The following is a 20,935-nucleotide window of genomic DNA, read 5'->3' as shown; positions in this document are numbered from 1 at the left end:
TGCCTCCTGCTACCTCTTCCACTCTCTCTAGATTCCCGACAAGTTGGCAAGTCAAGCCCAACATTGTAGACTCTTCTTTTCACCAAGTTGCCTTCCTCTCTTTCCCTTCCTTTCTATCCATATCTAAACACAGCAGAAGGCTGCTTGTTACAAAACTAAAAAAATTCTCTAGGCATTTACAAATTTCTATTCCTTAGTCCCCTTTGGATACACTGTTCTGCAAGGCATAACCCTTTCTAAGGAAAAGACCTTGGGTAAGTAAACAAAGAACAAAGAGTGGTTTTGCTTTTTTTTTTGCTTATCACCCCTCCCCCACAGGTCTACAAGGATTAAGCCAAAACCTGATGTCATCAATGACTGACAGTGCACTCTGGGAGGAAATTAAGTTGATAACCGGATGCTCTGTGCTTTCCACAGCAGGCCTCTTAGATAGTTAAGATGTATACCTCACGCAGAATTTTAATAAATGCAGTTTCTTGAATTTTCTCATACATAGGAAACCATCAAAATCATTGACTTGAGTTATCTGCTCTTTGTGTTTGCCAGTAGTCTTTTACCAAGATGCTTGACTGTACTTATTCCTAGACAAAAATCACACATACACTGGCTCTCCCCAACCTTCAGAGCAGCTTCTCAGAGCTCCTATGCAGCTATCTCTTAGGCTCTAGTCCTGAGAAAGACTGTGAATAAAACAAACTAACAACTCATGTTGTATGTTTTCCTTTAAATTGAGAGGAAGAAGCAGCAATGTGTTGGTAGTGGTATTCTTTTCTAAACAGGAAACATTGGAGGAAAGAAGTGATATTTGAGAGCCTCTGATTGATGGAAAGAAAAATAGAGAAACTACAGAGATGGGGTCAGTAAAATGCAGCTGTCAGCTGAAACCCACCAAAAATCCACCCTGCCACATCTTCCATTTCTCAAATGAAGTGGACCCTCAAACCAGTCACCTAGGATGGGGTCAGGGAGACATGTAACTAGAGAGGTGATATCCTGCACAAAAAGTCCAGTATCCCCACTTGTGAACTGGGGAACCAGACAGTAACCTGCCCCTACCCCCCCTCTGCCGACCCACTGAAGTAGGAAGGCCAGTGGAGGAAGAAATGGGGAAGTTTGAGGTGCTCCTGCAGTGGCTTTTAAGTGCTATATAACAACAGACTCTAATCCCAAGTGAGACAAAAGCCTCTGCCATAAACATGGTTAGCAACGAGTTTCTGGAAACATTTTCTGAGGATGCAGTGAAGGAGAAGGGGTATTGTGCATACTGCTTTACCTTAAAACCACAACCTGGTTCATTTTCCTTTCACAGGCCGTGTGCAGCGCTGCCCGCCCCCCCGCCCCGGCCCACCCCGGCCCACCCCGCATGGTTTGCATGGTATTTGTAAGTAATTTCAGCCGTAAGAAGAGGAGTCCCTAGTATTCACAGAGTCAGGTGCCATTTCGAAAACTGCTCCTCTCTACCTAGAGCTCCCATATTTCCGGATGTAACTTAGAAGTGCACTTCAAAATGGAATCGTGCTCTTTCTGTCTTACTTCACTCTGTATGACAGACTCTAGGTCCATCTAGTCTCTACAAATGACCCAATTTTTTTCCTTTTTATGGCTGAGTAAGGTTCCATTATATATAATGTACCACATCTTCTTTATCATTCCTCTGTCAATGGTTGCTTCCATGTCCTAGCTATTGTAAATAGTGCTGCAATGAACATTGGGGTGCATGTGTCTTTTTGAAGTATGGTTTTCTCAGGGTATATGCCCAGTAGTGGGATTGCTGGGTCACATGGTAGCTCTACGTTTAGTTTTTTAAGAAAACTCTGGATATATGTATACACATAGCTGATTCACATCGTTGTACAGCAGAAACTAAGTCACCATTGTAAAGCAACTATACCCCAAGGAGAAAAAAAAAATGGTATTGTGCTCCAAAGACTCCATTCAAAATATAGAGTTTGATTTTTAAATTCAATCTTCAGATTTTTAGGCATAATGGAATTGCAGTCTCTGGCCTTCAAAACCAGCCTCCTTAGCAATTCACAATTTAGGAAAGTAATGAACAGGAAAGTGAAAAAACTTCCTCCTCGTCAGGCAGGAAGTAAGTAGCATAGCTTGAACTTGACTTATTTTCCTAAGAGGCAGGCGATGTACTCTATAAACTCCCGATAAATTCACCGCCAACCCGCAAATATTCCCGTTATTTGATTTGGGTGCTAACCAACTTACAGCATTTAAAAAAATATGCATGTTACAGTGAGAAAACTTTTTTTTTTTTTAATCACTTAAGGGTGCTTTACTTCCCACCCAAGTCTAGGAGAATGCCAGCGAGGAGACAAAGAGGGCCGGGGTGGGGCGTAGGGCTTCCACTGGCCTGAAAGCTGAAATCACGGGAATCGCACCGCTGCAGTGGGCGAGGCCCTTGGGCGAGGGACACCGCACCCTGGCTTGGGGATGTCTGCAACGGACAAAGGCAGCTTCGCAGTAAAGGAATGCCAGTCCCCCTAGGTACCACCCAGGCCCTTAGTTATCACGCTCCGGTCCCCAAGAACAGGTTTGCGCGGCTGCTGCAAAAATCCATGATGACAGAACAGACATAAAGGGCTGGGGGGATGCATTATGAAGGAAGTGTTGCAGGCTGGGCTTTGCGCGTTTTGTTTTTCCGCCCTCGCTGCGGCTAGGTGCGTGGGTGGACGCGGGGGGTGGGCCCCCAACGCCGGGCAGGCCCCGGACGCCGTTCCGTAGACGCGGCGCGAAGGAGTTAAGCGCGCCGGCGGTGACGTCACCTCATTTACAAAGGAGCGCGCATATAGCGGCACCCGCCGCGCCCCTCCCGGCACTCGGCGGCGACCACTGAGCAGACCTTACCTTGCTGGCTCGCGACTCGCTCCGGTGAGCCCCGGGGCCCCTGCCTCCTGCCCTTTGCTCCCCTTCCCGCCCCGCGCCCGCATCCCTGAAGCCGAGCGCGAGCGGTCCTCCCGGGAAAGGCTGCTGCTGGGGAGCTTGGGGATGCTAGGCCCTTCCAGATGCTGGGTAACGGGGTCGGGAACTCGGTGATTTTTTTTTTTTGTTGGTTTTTTAAATACTTAAAAATTTCGCGTTTTGCTATGGCAGCTTCGAAGGGAACATTTTTTTTCTTTCCTCTCCCCCCTCCAAAAAAAAGGCATTCTGCATCGCCTCAGGTGGTGATGAATCAGGAACAGAAAGATCCTTTGTTCCAGCTCACACCCACCCAAGCCCGGAGCTTCACAATCACATTTTTTCTCTCGCCTCCGATGGCTTCGTGGGCTGTATCTGTTCAGGTTTAAGGCGGCTGAGCTATATCATGAAATGTTTTAAAACGCCCTTTTTCAGGGGAATGTGTGCAGAGCTGCGGAATTGCTCCTAAATGCAGATCGGGGTTGATCTAGAGGTTGTGGGGGGCAGCTTTGTGTGCGGCTGGCTGCATTGTTGAGCAAAAGGAAGGAAGCGGGTAGGGCGGTGGTCGGTGGCGCCCGGCAGCAGCTGCTGCCTTTGTGAGCAGAGAAGAAAGCAGGACGGCTCGCATCTTCGGGGGAGAGGCCACGTATAGAAAACGGAAACATTTTGTGCAGTCTTGGCTTCATTTTAAGAAATCTAACTCGATTTTCTTCCCCTTAAACTTGAAATGGTTTCACTTTTCTCTAATGTTGAAACGCTGCAAGTAACTAACCCGCAGTGGTTAATTTCACTGTTCCGAAAGATTCGGCCTCCTAGTGTGGGCGATCTTCCCAATTTGACCCCCCGCGTTTTGAAATACTAAAGGCGGGGAGAGGGGCTCTCTTTTTCTCCTGTAGAAAGAGGATGATCTTTAGCCCTGAATGAAAGCGGAAGGGGGCAAAGTGGGTTTTCCGGCAGGAGACAGCAGGGCAGAGGCGCATTTCTGAGTCGGGAGAGACGAGGGTAGGTGGCCCGCCCTCAATCTCCCTCTTGGCTTTGTACCTGCAGCTTCCTCTGCAGCCATGTCTGACAAACCCGATATGGCTGAGATTGAGAAATTCGATAAGTCGAAACTGAAGAAAACAGAAACGAGAGAGAAAAATCCACTGCCTTCACAAGAAAGTAAGCCTCCCTCCCAGCCCCCTTCTTTAGAAAAGGCCGAGCGGGAGTGGCGGGGTGGGTGGGAGAGGATGGGAGGGGCTGGGAGAAGAATTGGGTGGGTGCAGGGAGTGCGGGGGAGGAGCTGACAGTTTGATTCACGCGGCATGGAAAGGTTAATTGAAAATTACCTTGCAGCCAACAAACACAGGGCTTTAATAATTTAACAGTTGAATGTTTAATATACCATATTAATATGCAAATACCTTTATCCTTTTCTCTGTTCGAATGTTGTATTTCACATAAATATTTCATGATGGAATGCCTATTTGTGCTTGTAGAAATTTGTCTGATGAGGAGAGATGTCTTTAAACGAAAGTACTGAAATCCTAGGCTCGGCTATACTGAATTCGCATCTCCAGTCCCCTCCATCTTTTTTCTTTTTGTCTTTTTCTTTTCCGGTCGCAGCGATTGAACAGGAGAAGCAAGCAGGCGAGTCGTAATGAGGCTTGCGCCGCCAGTATGCACTGTACATTCCACGAGCATTGCCTTCTTATTTTACTTCTTTTAGCTGTTTAACTTTGTAAGATGCAAAGAGGTTGGATCAAGTTTAAATGACTGTGCTGCCCCTTTTCACATCAAAGAATGGAGAACTACTGACAACGAAGGCCGCGCCTGCCTCCCACCCGCCTGTCTGGCTGGCAGGGAAGGAAAAGAACTTGCATGTTGGTGAAGGAAGGAGGCTGGGTGGGACGACAGGGAAATCTAGAGTAAAGAGCAAGCTGGTCCAAGGTGTCCTGCGGGCTGTAAAATGCAGTTTAATCAGAGTGCCATTTTTGTTGTTGTTGTTGTTCAAATGATTTTAATTATTGGAATGCACAATTTTTTAATATGCAAATAAAGTTTTAAAACCTACCTCGTGTGACTGGTGTCTGGAAGGCTTATTCCCAGATTAAATCTGTGCAAAGGGGCCTGCCTCTTGGCCTCACTGGGGAGAAATAAATGACAGACATCTGGTGATCTAGGTAAATTATGTTACACCATAGAAAAAGGTTTCACCTGGGTATGTGAAATCCCTTGTCTATACCAGCTAGTTGGGACATCATTTTCTTAGGCTGAATTCGTGTGAGCTGTATTAAAGACTTCCTAAAAATGTATTTACAATCTTGGTTTTGATAAGGTAACACTTTCTTTATATAACAAACAAAATGAAGATGGGAATATATATAGCAAAGTATTTCTGGTATCAAATTGAACTTGGTTATTTAACCAGTTACTGGCTTTGATACAAATAGAATTCAAGCAGTCGTACCAGATAAAAAAATGGGTGGAAACTGCATTTTTAACAGAGCCTTAAAAAGGAAGTTAGTATTTGTGATTCCTCATTGTGTAACAGCTCACTTTCTATTAGAATTCAACATTTAAATTTTTTTTGTACAGTGAAAAATATATATACCATTAATGAATATGATTTTAGGATCATTAAGTACTGTTAATTTGAATAAATTAAAATATTTGGATTTTTAAACAGTGTGGTACCAGTGACATTGCGCTAAGTTTAATTCAACATGAATTAATTGGGTCATTTCCAGGTTTTTATTGTCTGATAATCCTCAATTTGAAATGCTTTCAATGATAGGAAAAGGAAAGCCTTTGTGTTTAGTCATTTTAATGTGCAGGAAAAGAAGGAAGTAAATTACCTTTTTTTATCTAATAGTCTTAACACTATTAATGCTTAATGGATTCCTAGGCTCTCGAACAAAAACAACTGAATTTTTAAATGAAAGTTTATGCAAAATCTCAAATTTACAATGTAAATGTCCAAGAAGGTAAACTTTGCACCCAAGAATTGACATACGAAAAGATGTTTCTTGGGCTTCCCTGGTGGCACAGTGGTTAAGAATCTGCCTGCCAATGCAGGGAACACAGGTTCAAGTAGTGGTCCTGGAAGATCCCACATGCCGTGGAGCAACGAAGCCTGTGTGCCACAGCTACTGAGCCTGTGCTCTAGAACCCATGAGCCACAACTACTGAGCACATGTGCCACAACTACTGAAGCCCGTGCACCTAGAGCCCGTGCTCCACAACGAGAAGCCACTGTAATGAGAAGCCCATGCACCGCAACTAGAGAAAGCCCGCACACAGCAACGAAGACCCAACACAGCCAAAAATAAAATAAAATAATAAAATAAATAAAATTTTAGAATAATAATAAAATATCTTACTTGAAGTTGGGGTGGGAATGGGGGTGGGAATGAGGGTGGGGGAATAAGGCGAGTGCAAAATGTTGATTATTAAACTGGTTGATTTCATTTCCTTTGCTAAGCACATTTTGAGAAATGCACAGGAAACCATTTAAACTGGTTTAGGTAATCAACCAGACCATCAGCTAGAAGCCTTTAGCTGTGTTGCAAGGGAAGGGATGGTGGCTGCAAAACCTGAAGTGCCACATCCTGCTTGATGAGAAAAGACAAGGACAGTGAGCACACAGAGGTCTGGGAGCCTTCTCAAGCTGGAGCCTGGCCCTCCAGCCCTGCATTTTCTCTTCCTGCCTCTAAGGAAGGGTGTGGCAAAATGAAAATGTGCAAGGCACAAATATAAACCAAACCCAGGTAGGTTTTTGCTGTGTGCATTTTTCAAACAAGGCAAAGATGAAACCAGATTGTAAGAAATTACCACACAGAAATTAACATACCATTGTAAAGCAATTATACTCCAATAAAGATGTTTTTAAAAAAAAAGTACCACAAATCCAGTATCCTCAATTTAAAATAAGTGGATACCTAGAGGAACAGGATTATTCATGAGATCAAGTAAAGGCAAAGAAGGCCTTTTTTCCTTTAGAGGGCAAATTATTGAATTTTGGCTACTTGATATGTGGGATGGGGAATCCAGAAGTTTCTGCCTAAATCAGATTTGCTTTGTATTCTTAATTTTGCACATGGCAGGTGAAGGTGGAGTGGGGAAACTACATTTTAAAATTTGATGTGAGGAGAAATTGTTGTGTTTTGTTGTGTTTTCTTTCCCCAGGAGTGTGAGATAATTTTGCCAGTTGGGGGTATTTATGAATCAGTATGGGAATTTATTGCAGTGGTATTTAGGAGATTGCAGTGAACACTCTTTCTTACAGACAGAAAGGGGACAAGAGGTTTACCATTAAAATGAAGGGGCATCATTGGATTCTCATAACCATTAGATTCTCCCCACACCTTTGTGAGTCAGATAACATCTCCTAAATGCATGAGGAGGATCTATTCATTTCCCTCAAAGAACCAGCTAACTCCTCAAGACAGAATATTTTCTATTACTTCTAAATGAATGGTTCCAAATTCATACTTTGGAAAGAACAATTCATTTTGGAAATAATATTAGCCCCCAAATAAAGGTAAAGCATCCTGAGCACTAGCACAAGAATTTAAGCTCAAAATACACTACTTAGTAATTAGGATAACAGAACAGGTCACCCCCAGATATGCCACTTTGGTATATTGACTATTTTGAACTGTAGACACTCGAAAAACAGCAAATACAGTGAGAGGCTTTCACTGACATCCCCTCAGCTGCCTAAAGACAGATCCTCTAAAAGGGATACAATTGTTATCAACACTTTCTTACCCCCACCCCAGGGAGTTTCGTTAACTAAGGGAGATTGACTCTTCATCACAGAAGAGACTAGAAGACAACCGTACACTCAGAGTTGTCACAAACTATGCTACCTCTAATCTATTATTTTAAAAATCACTTACTCTCTCCTGAGAGACCTATATCCATTCCACTTTCCCTATTAATGTGGTATTTAATCCTTGGTTCCAAAGTTACCCACTTTTCCTGGTTGTTATACATGTATATTTGTTAATATATTTCTGTTTTATTTTTCTCTTTTTAATCTCTTTACTACAGTGTTCTCAGAAGAGAATTCCAAAGGGTAGAGAAGATATCTATTTTTCTCCATTATATTAACCTTGAAAGTACTTATTGCTTGATTACTCTAGCAGCCTTCACTGCTCCAGGAGGGAACAAGAAAAATATATTCTTCCCTCTCCCTCCCCAGACACAAAAGTTCTCAATTTTAGATTTCATTTCTAAGAGTGACTTACACTGTAATCTAAGAGAATTAAACTCACCAAATTGAGGTTCCAATACATTTTATTTACATGTAATGAGATGAGATTTATGGATGTCAGTATTCTAGTAAAAAATTCCATAATTTTCTGCTTCTAAGGTCCCTGACATTGCCTGACTCCAGCCCATCCAAAGACTGGTTGCTTTAACTCAGGACCTGAGTGTCCTGTCAATAAATTCCTCTCATGTTAGCTAGCTGGAATTGGTGTATATTGTCTGTCACCACTCAATGACTCACAATATGTTTTCTTTTCTTTTTTTTGAATTTTATGTCCTTTTATTTATTTATTTTTTAACATCTTTTTTGGAGTATAATTACTTTACAATGGTAGGTTAGTTTCTGCTTTATAACAAAGTGAATCAGCTAAACATATAAATATATCCCCATATCTCCTCCCTCTTGCATCTCCCTCCCACCCTCCCTATCCCATCCCTCTAGGTGGTCACAAAGCACCGAGCTGATCTCCCTGTTCTATGCGACTGCTTCCCACTAGCTATCTGTTTTACATTTGGTAGTATATATATGTCAATGCCACTATCTCACTTCGTCCCAGCTTACTGTTCCCCCTCCCCATGTCTTCATGTCCATTCTCTACATCTGTGTTTTTATACCTGTCCTGCCCCTAAGTTCTTCAGAACCGCTTTTTTTTTTTTTTTTTTTAGATTCCATATATATGTGTTAGCATATGGTATTTGTTTTTCTTTCTGACCTACTTCATTCTGTATGACAGTCTCTAGGTCCATCCACCTCATTACAAATAACTTAATTTCGTTTCATTTTATGGCTGAGTAATATTCCATTGTATATATGTGCCATATCTTTTTTATCCATTCATCTGTTGATGGACACTTAGCTTGCTTCCATGTTCTGGCTATTGTAAATAGAGTTGCAATGAACATTGGGCTACCTGTGTCTTTTTGAATTATGGTTTTCTCAGAGTATAAGCCCAGTAGTGGGATTGCTGGGTAACATGGTAGTTCTATTTTTAGTTTTCTAAGGAACCTCCATCCTGTTCTCCATAGTGGCTGTATCAATTTACATTCCCACCGACAGTGCAAGAGTGTTCCCTTTTCTCCACACCCTCTCCAGCATTTATTGTCTGTAGATATTTTGATGATGGCCATTGTGACTGGTGTGAGGTAATACCTGATTGTGATTTTTTATGTCAAGTTCTTTCCTGCCTCCATGCCCTACATGTGAAAAGGAGTAAAAGAGAACAGGATTTGCAGAGAGACCCTCAGGATAGCTAAGCTCTATCAAGGAGTCTGGAAAGTCCCCCAAAAGAGTACATAAGAAATAGAGAAGAGAGTAATTACAGAAATAAATGAGAGACAAAAAGATCTAGGCAGTACAACAAAATGTCCTAGATGAGAAAATATTTTCCCAGTCAATGAAAGGGCCTACTGAACAAAGCTAATGTTGTGCCTACATGGTAAGTATGTATTTAACTGTCATTATTTAAAGCACTTAATCTTTTCAGGTAAAGTTTATCCATGGTATTAGAGTCATGCCAAGTAAGTCTTTTTGTTACAAGTCAGAGTTTAAGAACCCAAATGCATAAAGGCTAATGACCATTGATTAATGGTCAAAAATCTTCTCTCTAAGTAAATTGACCTGAACAACTACTGCCCCAAAGGGTGGTAGTACAGGTTCCCTGCTGGTTCAATATCCACACTCAGTGTCCACAGATAAAGTTTTATTGGTACACTGCCAAATGCATTCACTTGCAAAATGTCTATGACTGCTCTTGTGCTAAAATGGCAGAGTTCAGTAGCTGCAATAGAGAGCAAATGGCCTGCAAAGCCGAAAATATTTACTAACTCTTTACAGAACAAGTTTTCTGCCCTCTAATTTATACAAAGCTATTTTCAGAAGGAGAATTTAGGTACAGCATGAAATGTTTAGGCACACAAATTACCACAGTGAATTGATATGGAACATAAACCTAACGTTTCATGTGATATTTCTAATGTATAAGCTGGGAAAGTGAAAATATGGAGATTAAAGCAAAAAAACAGACATCAGAACCTAAACTTTGAGCATCAGGAAAGGGAATAGAATAGAACAAAATGTTTGAAGGCATGTATTAACAGTTGTCATGTTTCCTTTCTGTACTAGCATGCTACCCTTTCTGAAAGCGGAGGTATGCAACCAGTAGGCAATCATTAACCTTTGGTGTTTGACTAATGGATGAAGGACACTCAGCTTTGATACCAGTCTGAGTAGGCAGTGATGAGTGTAACTTTCGATAGCTAATATCTTAAAGTAAACACACTTTGGAGATCCCATGAAAAGGCTGAGTGTGTATCTATATGTTAATGACCCCCTAGAAGTGCTATGGTCAGATTCACTTTTTATTTTGGACATATTTCAGTCCAGCTGAGGTGGGATAACATTTTCAGTATTGTTATTGAAGAGAATGGTCAGTGGTGGAGGAGGGACATGGGTAAGAAAAATAGTTACCCTTTGTAATTTCCAGTTTGCATATGTGTATGTGTCTCTGTGTATATAATGTTTTATTTTGAAAGTCTCTTAGTATAGAAGTTCATATATACAATTTATAAATATATAATAAAGATACATCTTTATATATATATTGTTCTTAAACATTTATTGATAACTATAATATGTGGTAATGAAAGATTTGGATATTTCTCGTCTTAAGTTTTTTATTGCTACATAAGAAATTACAACAAACTTAGTGTCACAAAACAACACATTCATAATCTCATAGTTTCTTTCTGTTAGAAGTCTGATGATGGCTCATTGGGTGCTTTGTTCAGAGTCTCACAAGGCTAAATTAAGGTATTGACTGGGGTTACATTCTCATCTGGAATCTCATTTTTCTTCCAAGCTTCTGTGGTTGTTGGCAGAATTCATTTCTTTGAAGCTGTAGAGCTCATTGTGGCTTGCTACTTCAAGCTCAGCAAGAGAAATTCTCTGTGATCCAGAGAAGAACTTAAGCCCTTTTATAGAATGCCCAGCTGATTAAATCAGTCCCACCTAAGATATTCTCCCTTTTGATAACTTAACTGATTGGAACTTCGGTTATGTCTTCAAAATTCCTTGCCATGATATAATATAATCAGCGCATGACACCTTTATCATATAACCTAATCGTGGCATAACACCAGGTAATAAAAATCATAGATGTCACTATAGAATTTTGCCTATTTTACTTCTGCTCTAGTAAAGCATGCATTCCAGAGTCAGAGGGTGCTAACTCTGAATCTTAGCTCTCCCACCTACAAGTTCTTTGACTAAACAAGTAACTTAATCTTTCTATGCTTTATTTCCTTTAACTGTAGACTCAAGATTATTCTAGCACCTACTTCTTTGGCCTAGTGCTAAAATTAAATTGAATAATATTTATAAAGGATATAGTACACTGGCATATAACAAGTGGGGAGTAAATGACATATTCATTTTCAGACAATAGAAAAATGATGTTGAACAGCTCCAGAATGTTAATCACTGAATCTTCAAAAAGAAAGGCAAGAGGGGAAAAACTAATAACATGTTATCCTGATGTTATAATAGAAAGGGCTTACTCTGGTGGTGATTTAGAACAAGTTAATTTAATACATACTGCATTAACACAAAGTGAGACACTATAGGTGAAAATCCCAACCTTCAATAACTATTATTTGAATTTAAATCTGGACAGCAATACCTGCTTAATAATTGTCTATGGATTAATTGAGTGATTAGTTTCTTTAAAAAGTCAAATCACTTGTTAAAGCAAATAATTTCTTCCCCGTTGCTGTTACCCACAGAACTATTTGAACATGGCAAATACTTAATGTGCCCACATGACCCTTCCCTTCTATTCTAATTCAGGGTGAGATCTATTATTATGAAACCAAGAGAGAAAGTCTAAGGGTAAGAACATTTGCCAAAGATCTTGATAAAGTTGTGTAGCAAATGGAGAAACACAAATATGAAACCCAGGATCCATAGTTTCTGTACTGAAGAATAGTTCTTATCTACCTCCTAGTCTCAAGCTAAAAGCCTATTATTAAGCTCTTCTCTGAAGGGAAGAAGGAAAAAAACAATATCCACAAAACAAGAAGAGCCTCCCCAAACACCACTCTAAATCTTGTCCTTGGAAGTAAAGTCAAACAGCTTCCACTGATTACGGACTTCCTAATACGTGGAAAATCCACAACCCCACGTTACCTCATGCTTACAACAATGGGCAGACAGAAACCACACAGTGCGGGCTTTTGTCTTTTTCGTATATTGGCTTCTTATTCTCCAGAATGGCTTCTGGCCTGGTAACAGGGAGAGGGCCTGCTGGCTGAGGAATGCTCTGCAGAGTGGCTGTGGGTGGTGACTGGGGAGCCTGGGAAAGGAAAATTCCTGGGAGCCGGGGCTGTGCTGTAGGTCCAGTACTAACCATTCTAAGCTTTCTGTAAGAGATTGTGAGAAATGGGATGGAGAAAGAGTTTAACCTATATTCTGAATCTCATTTTTAAGTGATAGTAAGACTTCTCTGAAGTGAGAGGGGAAGTCTGCATTCTGACACTAATATGCTTCTGACACCAATTGCAAATTCAAGGGCTTCCCAAGACTAACTTCAGTTTCAATAATTCGCTAGAACAATTTACTGAATTTACAAAGCTATTATAATTACAGTTATACTTTATTTCAGTGAAAGAATACAGATTAAAATCTGTATTTTAATACAGATTTTAAGAGATACATGGAGTAGAATCCAGGAAAAAATTGTCCTTACCAAAGAGAGATTTGTTCTTGCCTTTGGTTATTAGGGGATAATCTCTAAACTGTTAAAATGTGCTGCCTGTCAGGCATGTCTTTGTTTACCTGTAGCATTGAGCAGTCAAATAGTAACAATGTGATTTGGGATTAGGGCTTTGTGTCACATGACATCAGCAGGGTCTCTTGAGAGGATGTAGACTTCTGACTGAGATCATGCCACCATGATGAAACCCTAAAAGAAATCTCTGGACACCAAAGCTCAGTTGAGTTTCCTGGTTGATAGAATTCCCTGCATATTGTCACACGTCAATATCTGGAAAGTAATTTACTTGTCCATGACTCCACTGGGAGAGCACAACTGGAAGCTTGGCAATTTAGAATTCTCCTCGAATTATTATTACTAAGAGAAATAATTAATCCACGTGGTGCTGATTCAATTTTAGTCTTATATTTCTGGATTGTGGGAGCTACTTAAGCAGCTGGCCCGTGGGTGGACTCCTTAGAGCACCTTTGAACACCTTACAGAGAGGTACATTTTACCCAAGGCTGTACCATCTTTCTGGCTATGAGAGTCCCTGGAATGCTGGTGAAAGGATGCTAAGTCAACCCTCCACATTATTTAACTATGTGTTTCCATGAAAGATATATTAAACCATGTTTCTCTACACTGTCTGAAGATGGGTCACGTGGCAGGGTCTCTCTTGACAAAGGCGGCCAGGAAGCAACTATCTACTCCCAGAGACAGCATTCTCAAATTGCTTTTTTTCTGCTCAGTAAAGGTTAAAAGGAAGTGAAGACTGTCATACTCTTCTGCATGCTGTCTTTTCAGACAGAGCAGAAAAGACCACCCATAGGTTCTTCTAAATGTTTGTTAAGAAATGTTCGAAAATAGCATGCAAAAAATTGTATCTATTTTTGCTTCTTGTTCTTTATCTATGAAATGAAAGCAAAAAGTGACATTGTATTTGCGTTTGAAACTGCAGTACTATTAAAGCTGTGGTGACTGGCTCAACAACTACACAATATTTAGAAGCATGAGCCTTCTCAGGAGCCAACTCAGCCATTTCTTAAGTATGAAAAGAACTGGGGCATGTGGTAAAATACAATGTTAAAAATATAACTTAGAGTTTTCTCTGTACTCATACTGTACTCTTATGTGCATGTGATTTTTTTAAAAAACAGCATAGAGTGATTAAAAGAATCTGCTACAGAATGTGAAAACGAACTACTTTTCCATTTCCTTTTACAATTCTGAAGAGCTTTCTTTTCCTTTTTCTTTACTACACTACCTGAAGCATTTTAAAATCTAAGCAGGTATGAATTCTGTGGGAAATTGAAGCTATATTTTATTCAGCTTTATGTCCCAGACAGCCAGGAATGGTAGTACTAGGGCTTGATAAATAAAAACCATTCTTTCTTTAACTGGTGCATTTTCTTTACTTAGGATAATATCATATTTGAATTAGAGGCAAATACGAGGTGGCTAGTATTATTTGTCTGGTTTTAAGCTAGGGAGAAGTTCAAAAAACATTGTTCATCTCTTTTTTCTTTTTTTATAAATTGGGAGATTTAGTTAGAAAATCTATCTTCAGCTACCATGGTGGCTTGACAGCCCTAGTTTTCTGTTACTTCCTGTTGTTTGCCTTTCTATGGCTTATTATGGCTAAACATTACAGAGAATCCCCTAAAATGTGAGGATTGATTTCATCAAACTATCTCTGGCATGAATATGACTATGTTTTCCTTATCTCAGAACTGGAAAATTAAGACCCAGAAGTTGTTAAGATACTTCTCTTTCCCAAGATATTTATTCTACATATACATACAGTATTTGCATTCAGAAATTAAAAACAAAAAACAAAACAAAAAAATACAGATTCTTTTTCTTTTGGTTTGAAAAGCCTTTACATGAATTTTGATGATTTTTACTTCCTCCAAACCTTAGCTTTATTGCCAGATTCTACTAACTAAATTCCAATTATAAAACTAAGTAAACCATCTAACTTTGTGATCAGGGCAGGGCATAAAGAAATTACCTAAGTAATTAAAATCCTATATTTCAATAACTGAGCCTTTTATGGCCTTTCTCCTCTATTAAAACTCCTTGACGTCTCCTTGCTTGAACTTTTAGTTTATTCTGTTTTTAGCAATATTACTCAATCAAAAAAAGAAAAAAGGCAACGACTTTTTTAACCTTAAAATTTTTGTGACCTCCCACAAGAAACTATGACTATAAATTAGAAAGGGAAGAATCTTGCAGCTAAAGAATTATATTCATTTTATTTGCAAAATACAGTTCGTATTATAGTTCTTTAAGTGCCCAGAAGTCTAAGACCCAGAGGTAAAAAACTGTTAAAAACAACTGTTTAAAAATTTGTTAAAATGGAAGAAAAACTTTATTCCAGACTATGACAGTAGGGAACAGAGATTGAGCTCAACCCCAAACACTCAGGGACAGGTGTGGATTAATAGCCAAGGATATGAAGGGTTAGCAGATGGAAAATTATTTAGAAGAACTTGATTAGTCATCAAGGGTAGGAGAATTCTTGCTAAACTGGCCTAACAGAATTCTTGCTAAAGTCAGGCCAAGGACTTTCATGTCAAGGAAAGGGGAAAAGGAACTTGATAATATATATGAAGGGTGGGATTTCTTTCTAACTGACTTAGCAGGATGCTTGCTAAGATTGGGCTATGTAAGCTCAGTAAGCGCAGGGGTGTAGACCTAGTTGAGAAGAGGACTGAGAGGAGTCTCGCTAAAATTTGATCAAGAGAGTCTTTTTCAGAGTCTCTGGTTGCTATCATTCAGCCTCTTAGATTCTTCCTTCATTGTTTTAAAATTGCCTTCAAATGTTTAGATTTAAGGGAAGAAAATTTGCCCATATATTTATCTCACAGTACTGACTACACAGTAATAATTCAAGAATTACTAGCTCATTTACACTTGGTTCATTGTCTTGATTCTTTTTTTGTCTGAAAAGAATACAATGGGTGTGCAAATATATAATGGGAATATCAGAAGGAGAAGAATGAGAGAAGGAACAGATAAATATATTTGGAACAATAATGACTGAGAATCTCCTCAAATTAATATCAGATACCAAAACACAGGTCCAGTAATCTCATGGAACACCAAGCAGAATAAATTTCCAAACAGCTACATCTAGGGATTTAATATTAAAATTGCAGAAATTTAAAAAGAAAAGAAAAAATATTGAAAAAAGGGCAAAATACCTTACCTATAGCAGAGCAAAGAATATAATTTCATCCAGCTTCTCCGAAGAAACCATGCAAGTGAGAAAAAAAGAGGATTTGAATATATAAAGTGTTGAGAGAGAAACAACGACAACACACCAATCTAGATTTCTGTATCTTGAAAACAATTCACCAAAGTTTAGGAGAAGTAAATTTTCTCAGAAAAACAAAAAGTAAAAGAAGTCTTTAACAGTATATTAGCTTTGCAATGTATGTTTTTAAAAAAAGTATCTAAAGAGAGGAAGAATAATATAGGTCAGAAACTACATAAAGAAATAAATATCATCAGACAAAAAAATAGTGAAGATAAAATAAAATTTTCTATTTTTCTTTCCTTAATTGATCTAAAAAATAATAGTTTGTTCAAAATAATACTAACAAAAATGTATTTACTGTGTATGATTACATTTATATGCTTGGGTATGCTTAGGTACGATAGCAATGATACGAGGGATACTAGGTAGCAATTAGGAATATTTGGTTGTTATGAGGTATCAAAATACCCACGTCATCTATTGTAACAAATGTGCTACTTAATTTTGCTATGAACTTAAAACTACTCTACAAAACAAAATCTATTCTTTAGAAAACAACACAAGACATTACAACAGAATTTTTTTCCTTTTTTGGCCATTCCTGTATTTCCATATTTGGAACAATTTGTGTCAAGCTATTCCACTGACTTCTTCATGTCTTATAAAAAATGAAGAGTGTGTTAAGACATCATTTTATAGGCCTGAAATCTTTGTATCTTGCTTCTTTAAAAAGCTGGTACTGTGTAGCACCCTTAAAGTTTTCTGCAGATAGCATAGGAAGAAGAAAATTCATTTTTTGTTTTAAATAATAGATTTTGGAACATGTCTGTGATAAATATGGATAGGACACATCTAGCAAATGTAAAATTATCATCAGTTTTTTGAAGGTACTGAAAGAAAACAACGTATAGATTTGACTTTAACAGAAGTCAGATCTTATGGAGAAAGTAACATAATCTGACAGTAGATAGAAATGAATGAAGAAGCATAGCTAGAGAACCAGAAAATAATTAAGAATTTTTAAAATTGATGATTTTTCTCTAGAGCTTAGAATAGTTTGGCAACTTTTTAATAATAAATACTCAGTGGTTTTCCCATGAAGCTTTAGACATGGGAAAGACTGATTCCAACATAACAGCCCACTGTGTGTGCCTGGGAGTGTTCTAGATCTTGGAGATACATAATAATAAAATACACAAAGTTTCTGCACCCAATGAGCTTGCAGGGACACTGAGGGACAGAGACACACAGAACACACACACACACACACAACACACACACACACACACACACACATATATATATATAATATGCTAAGTGTATTGAGAAATGCTTTGGAAAAAAGAGAAATAGGGCAAAGGACATGAAGAGAGGATAGGAGGGTAGGGATCCTTATATTTTATACAAGTCATGATCTTCAAGATCTTTAATTTAGTCACCATTCTCTCTCTGCACAGATGAAGAAACGGGGGCACTGAGAGATGGCCCGTGGGCCCCCAGCTGGCTAGTGCCCACTAGGAATAAAACCCAGCTCTTGTGACCCAAAACCAATTCTCTTCCCTTTTTCTTCACCTTTGGCTTGCCCCCAGTTAGAAATGAGTTGCTGCCATCAGATTTTCAAGTTTATTATTTCTTCTCTTTGCAATCTATTTATACTGATTTCTTATGAGTACAAAATAAATTCCCCTAATGCCAGCAATAATAGTACTTAAGATGTAGGAAGGGTTAATTTACCCGTTGGTGACTTCAGAGTTGTCTACAGCTGGTCTAGCCGACTCTGTGGTTGTTAAGCATTCATGACACTGCTTAGCACTCTTCACCATGAGGTGACACTTTGAGGAAGAATGCATTGCTTCTCCAACATTAATATACATGCGAGTCAACTGGGGATCTTGTGTAAATGCATTGTTGAGAGTCTTTGCTTGGGCCATCCTGAAGGAAAGAGTGACATGAATGAGGACGCAGTTTGGACAGATTGCAGAACCACACTGTGGCGAGCAGACCTACTCACATACTCCATTAAGAATCTGCTTCTGTTACTCTTTACATGTGTGCATACTTGCAACTTTGCTACAAAGTTTGCTGTCAACAACTTCAACTGACCCTGCATATGTGAATGCATGTCTTGGGCACTCAGCTTCTCAGTAGGGAAATTCCCCTTACCCGCTCAACTGTGTTCTGGCTGAACTTGGGAGAACTGGCTCCCCAAGCCTTTTTGCAAGCTCAGTTTCTTTTAGAGGAAGATGTTTATGATAAGAGAAAATTAAAATGGCATCTCTATGTGGATAAAGGTTGAACAGTTCCTTTTATTCTCATGGAGGCAAAATCAGTTCTGATGGGTGTAAGCTTTTACAGCTATATGGGGCTTTATTTCCATCTGAGACTTTGGACTATTTAGTCTGTATTCATTAAGAGCCATTGAGGGATGTGAGGATGGGGTGTTGACTGGGTAATAGATACCTGACTTTGGATTTCTAGGGATCTGCCAAAATCTTGTAGGCTGCCTTACTCCTTCTATAGTCAAGACTTGTCACCACCAGGGAAAATGGCCATTCACTTTGGAACAGTTGGACTCTCCCTGACACTCTCAGCAAGGACAAATGGAATGCTCTGAGCCACCAACTGATAGCCCCGCAGGTAGAATTTCGCTCTGGGTATTTTTGTTCAAAGTGGAACTAAAAGGGTAGCAGGTAGAGGTGAACTTCCTTTATCAGTTACTAGCATGCTTGTCTATGACCCAGATAAGTTATCAGCGGAAAACAAAGACTAGTTTCCTGGTCAATGCCAGCTCCAGCCTGTAACAGCCTCCCAGCCTTGGGGAAGAGAACAGTAAAAGCAAATACCCTCTTACTCATCACCAAATCTCAAACTATTCCAATGTCTCAAGGATGAGGTTTTTAGGAGTAAAATGTACCTAGATCAAGTGGGATTTAGCCCACAAATGCCAGGATTAATAAATCACATTAGTAGAATGAAGGAAAATAAACACATGATTATCTCAGTTGACACAGGAAAGGCATTTGACTAAATCTAACAAACTTACATGATTAAAACTCTGAACAAGCTAAGAATAGAGGAAAAATTCTTCACCATGCTAAAGGGTCTTTATGAGAACCCCACAGCTAAAATCTCTTTTTATTTTTATTATTTAATTGGAGTATAGTTGCTTTACAATGTTGTGTTAGTTTCTGCTGTACAATGAAGTGAATCAGCTATATGTATACATATATCCCCTCCCTCTTGGACCTCTCTCCCACTCCACCCCCATGCCACCCATCTAGGTCATCATAGAGCACTGAGCTGAGCTCCACAGCACTAGCTATCTATTTTACACGTGGTAGTGTATTTATGTCAGACCTACAAATCTTAATGGTGAAAAACTGAAAGCTTTTCTCCTAAGATCAAGAACAAGACATGGATGTATTGGAATTCAACATTGTACTGGAAGTTATAGTCAGGGTTATTAGACAAGAAAAAAGAAAGAAAGCATCCAAATTAGAAAGGAATAGGTAAAACTATGTCTATTTGCATATTACATGATTCTACATGTAGAAAATGTCAAAGAATCCAAAAGATACTACAGGTAATAAATAAATTCATTAATATTGAGACCAAAAATCACATGAAAAAAAAATTTGCTCTTTGTTTATACCAGTGATGAAAAATCTAGAAAAAAATTAAGAAACCAGTTAAAATATCTTAAAGTATCTTAAAAATTTAAATGTGTAAGAACACATGTAACCATGGGAAAGAGAGACTTGTCCACAAAAAAATACCCCCAAAATTGCTGAAAGAAATTAAAGAAGATCTAAGTAAATGGAAAGAAATCCCATTCCATAAATAGGAAAACATTATTTTGGCAATATATGAACTTATTTATTAATTTTAAAAGTAAAGTATGTATTTAATTTTCCTCCATGTCTTTTTCATGATTTGATAGCTCATTTCTTTTTACTACTGAATAATATTCTACGGTATGGATGTGCTATATTTTATTTACCCATTCACCTACTGAATGACATCTTGCTTGTTTAAAGATTTGGCAAATGTAAATAAAACTACTATAAACACCTGTGTGGAGGTATTTTATGAAAATAAGTCTCAGATCGCTTGGGTAAACACCAAGGAGTGAGATTGCTGAATGTGATGATACAAGTAAGTATAGTTTTGTAAGAACACACCAACCTGTCTTCCAAAGTAGCTGTACCATTTTCCATTCCCACTAGTAATGAATAAAGTTCCTGCTACTTCACATCTTCACCAGCATTTGGTGGTGTTAGTGTTTTGAGTTTTGGCTATTTTCATATGTGAGTAGTAGTATCTTCTGGTTGTTTAATTTGCAATCCCTAATAACATATGATGTTCAACATCTTTTCATGTGCTTATTTACAATCTGTATATCTTAGTTAGGTGCCTGTTCAGTTCTTTTGGCCACTTTTTAGTTACTAACTATAGAAAAGCACACAGCTGTAAAGCCAGATGGCCTCAATTGACTCTGAGAAAGTTATTTAATGTTTCAAAGTTTCATTTTCTTCATTTATAAAATGGAAGAGAAAAATTCCTGCCTTGAGGATGGCTAGAAAGATCATGAGAAGCAGTGTATAGGCAGTGTCAGCTCTGGTAACTGCTTAATAAGAGGGACCTACCTGTTTCTGCTCAACTTCTGTGTGTTTCTTTCAAGTCCTTTACAGTAGCCCCTAAATAGCTTTGCTCCTGGCCATGTAAAAATGAAGGCTCTCCTCAGAGTTCTCAATGG

At 38.9% G+C, this 20,935-nt stretch overlaps 1 protein-coding gene across 1 annotated transcript; it reads left to right on the top strand.

Moving 5' to 3' along the window:
• The first annotated feature begins 2,784 nt into the window (after positions 1–2,784).
• LOC137757643 (thymosin beta-4) lies at positions 2,785–4,962 on the top strand. The gene is made up of 3 exons (XM_068534244.1): positions 2,785–2,883; positions 3,958–4,071; positions 4,516–4,962. The coding sequence occupies exons 2-3, from the start codon at positions 3,972–3,974 to the stop codon at positions 4,548–4,550; spliced, it is 135 nt and encodes a 44-aa protein (XP_068390345.1). The 5' UTR covers positions 2,785–2,883; positions 3,958–3,971; the 3' UTR covers positions 4,551–4,962.
• The last annotated feature ends 15,973 nt before the right edge of the window (positions 4,963–20,935 follow it).

Source organism: Eschrichtius robustus (genome assembly GCF_028021215.1).
Source record: "Eschrichtius robustus isolate mEscRob2 chromosome Y unlocalized genomic scaffold, mEscRob2.pri SUPER_Y_unloc_1, whole genome shotgun sequence".
NCBI classification, from domain to species: Eukaryota; Metazoa; Chordata; class Mammalia; order Artiodactyla; family Eschrichtiidae; genus Eschrichtius; species Eschrichtius robustus.
The sequence above is the reverse complement of the archived record's forward strand: the minus strand, read 5'-3'. Positions and strand labels throughout refer to the sequence as shown.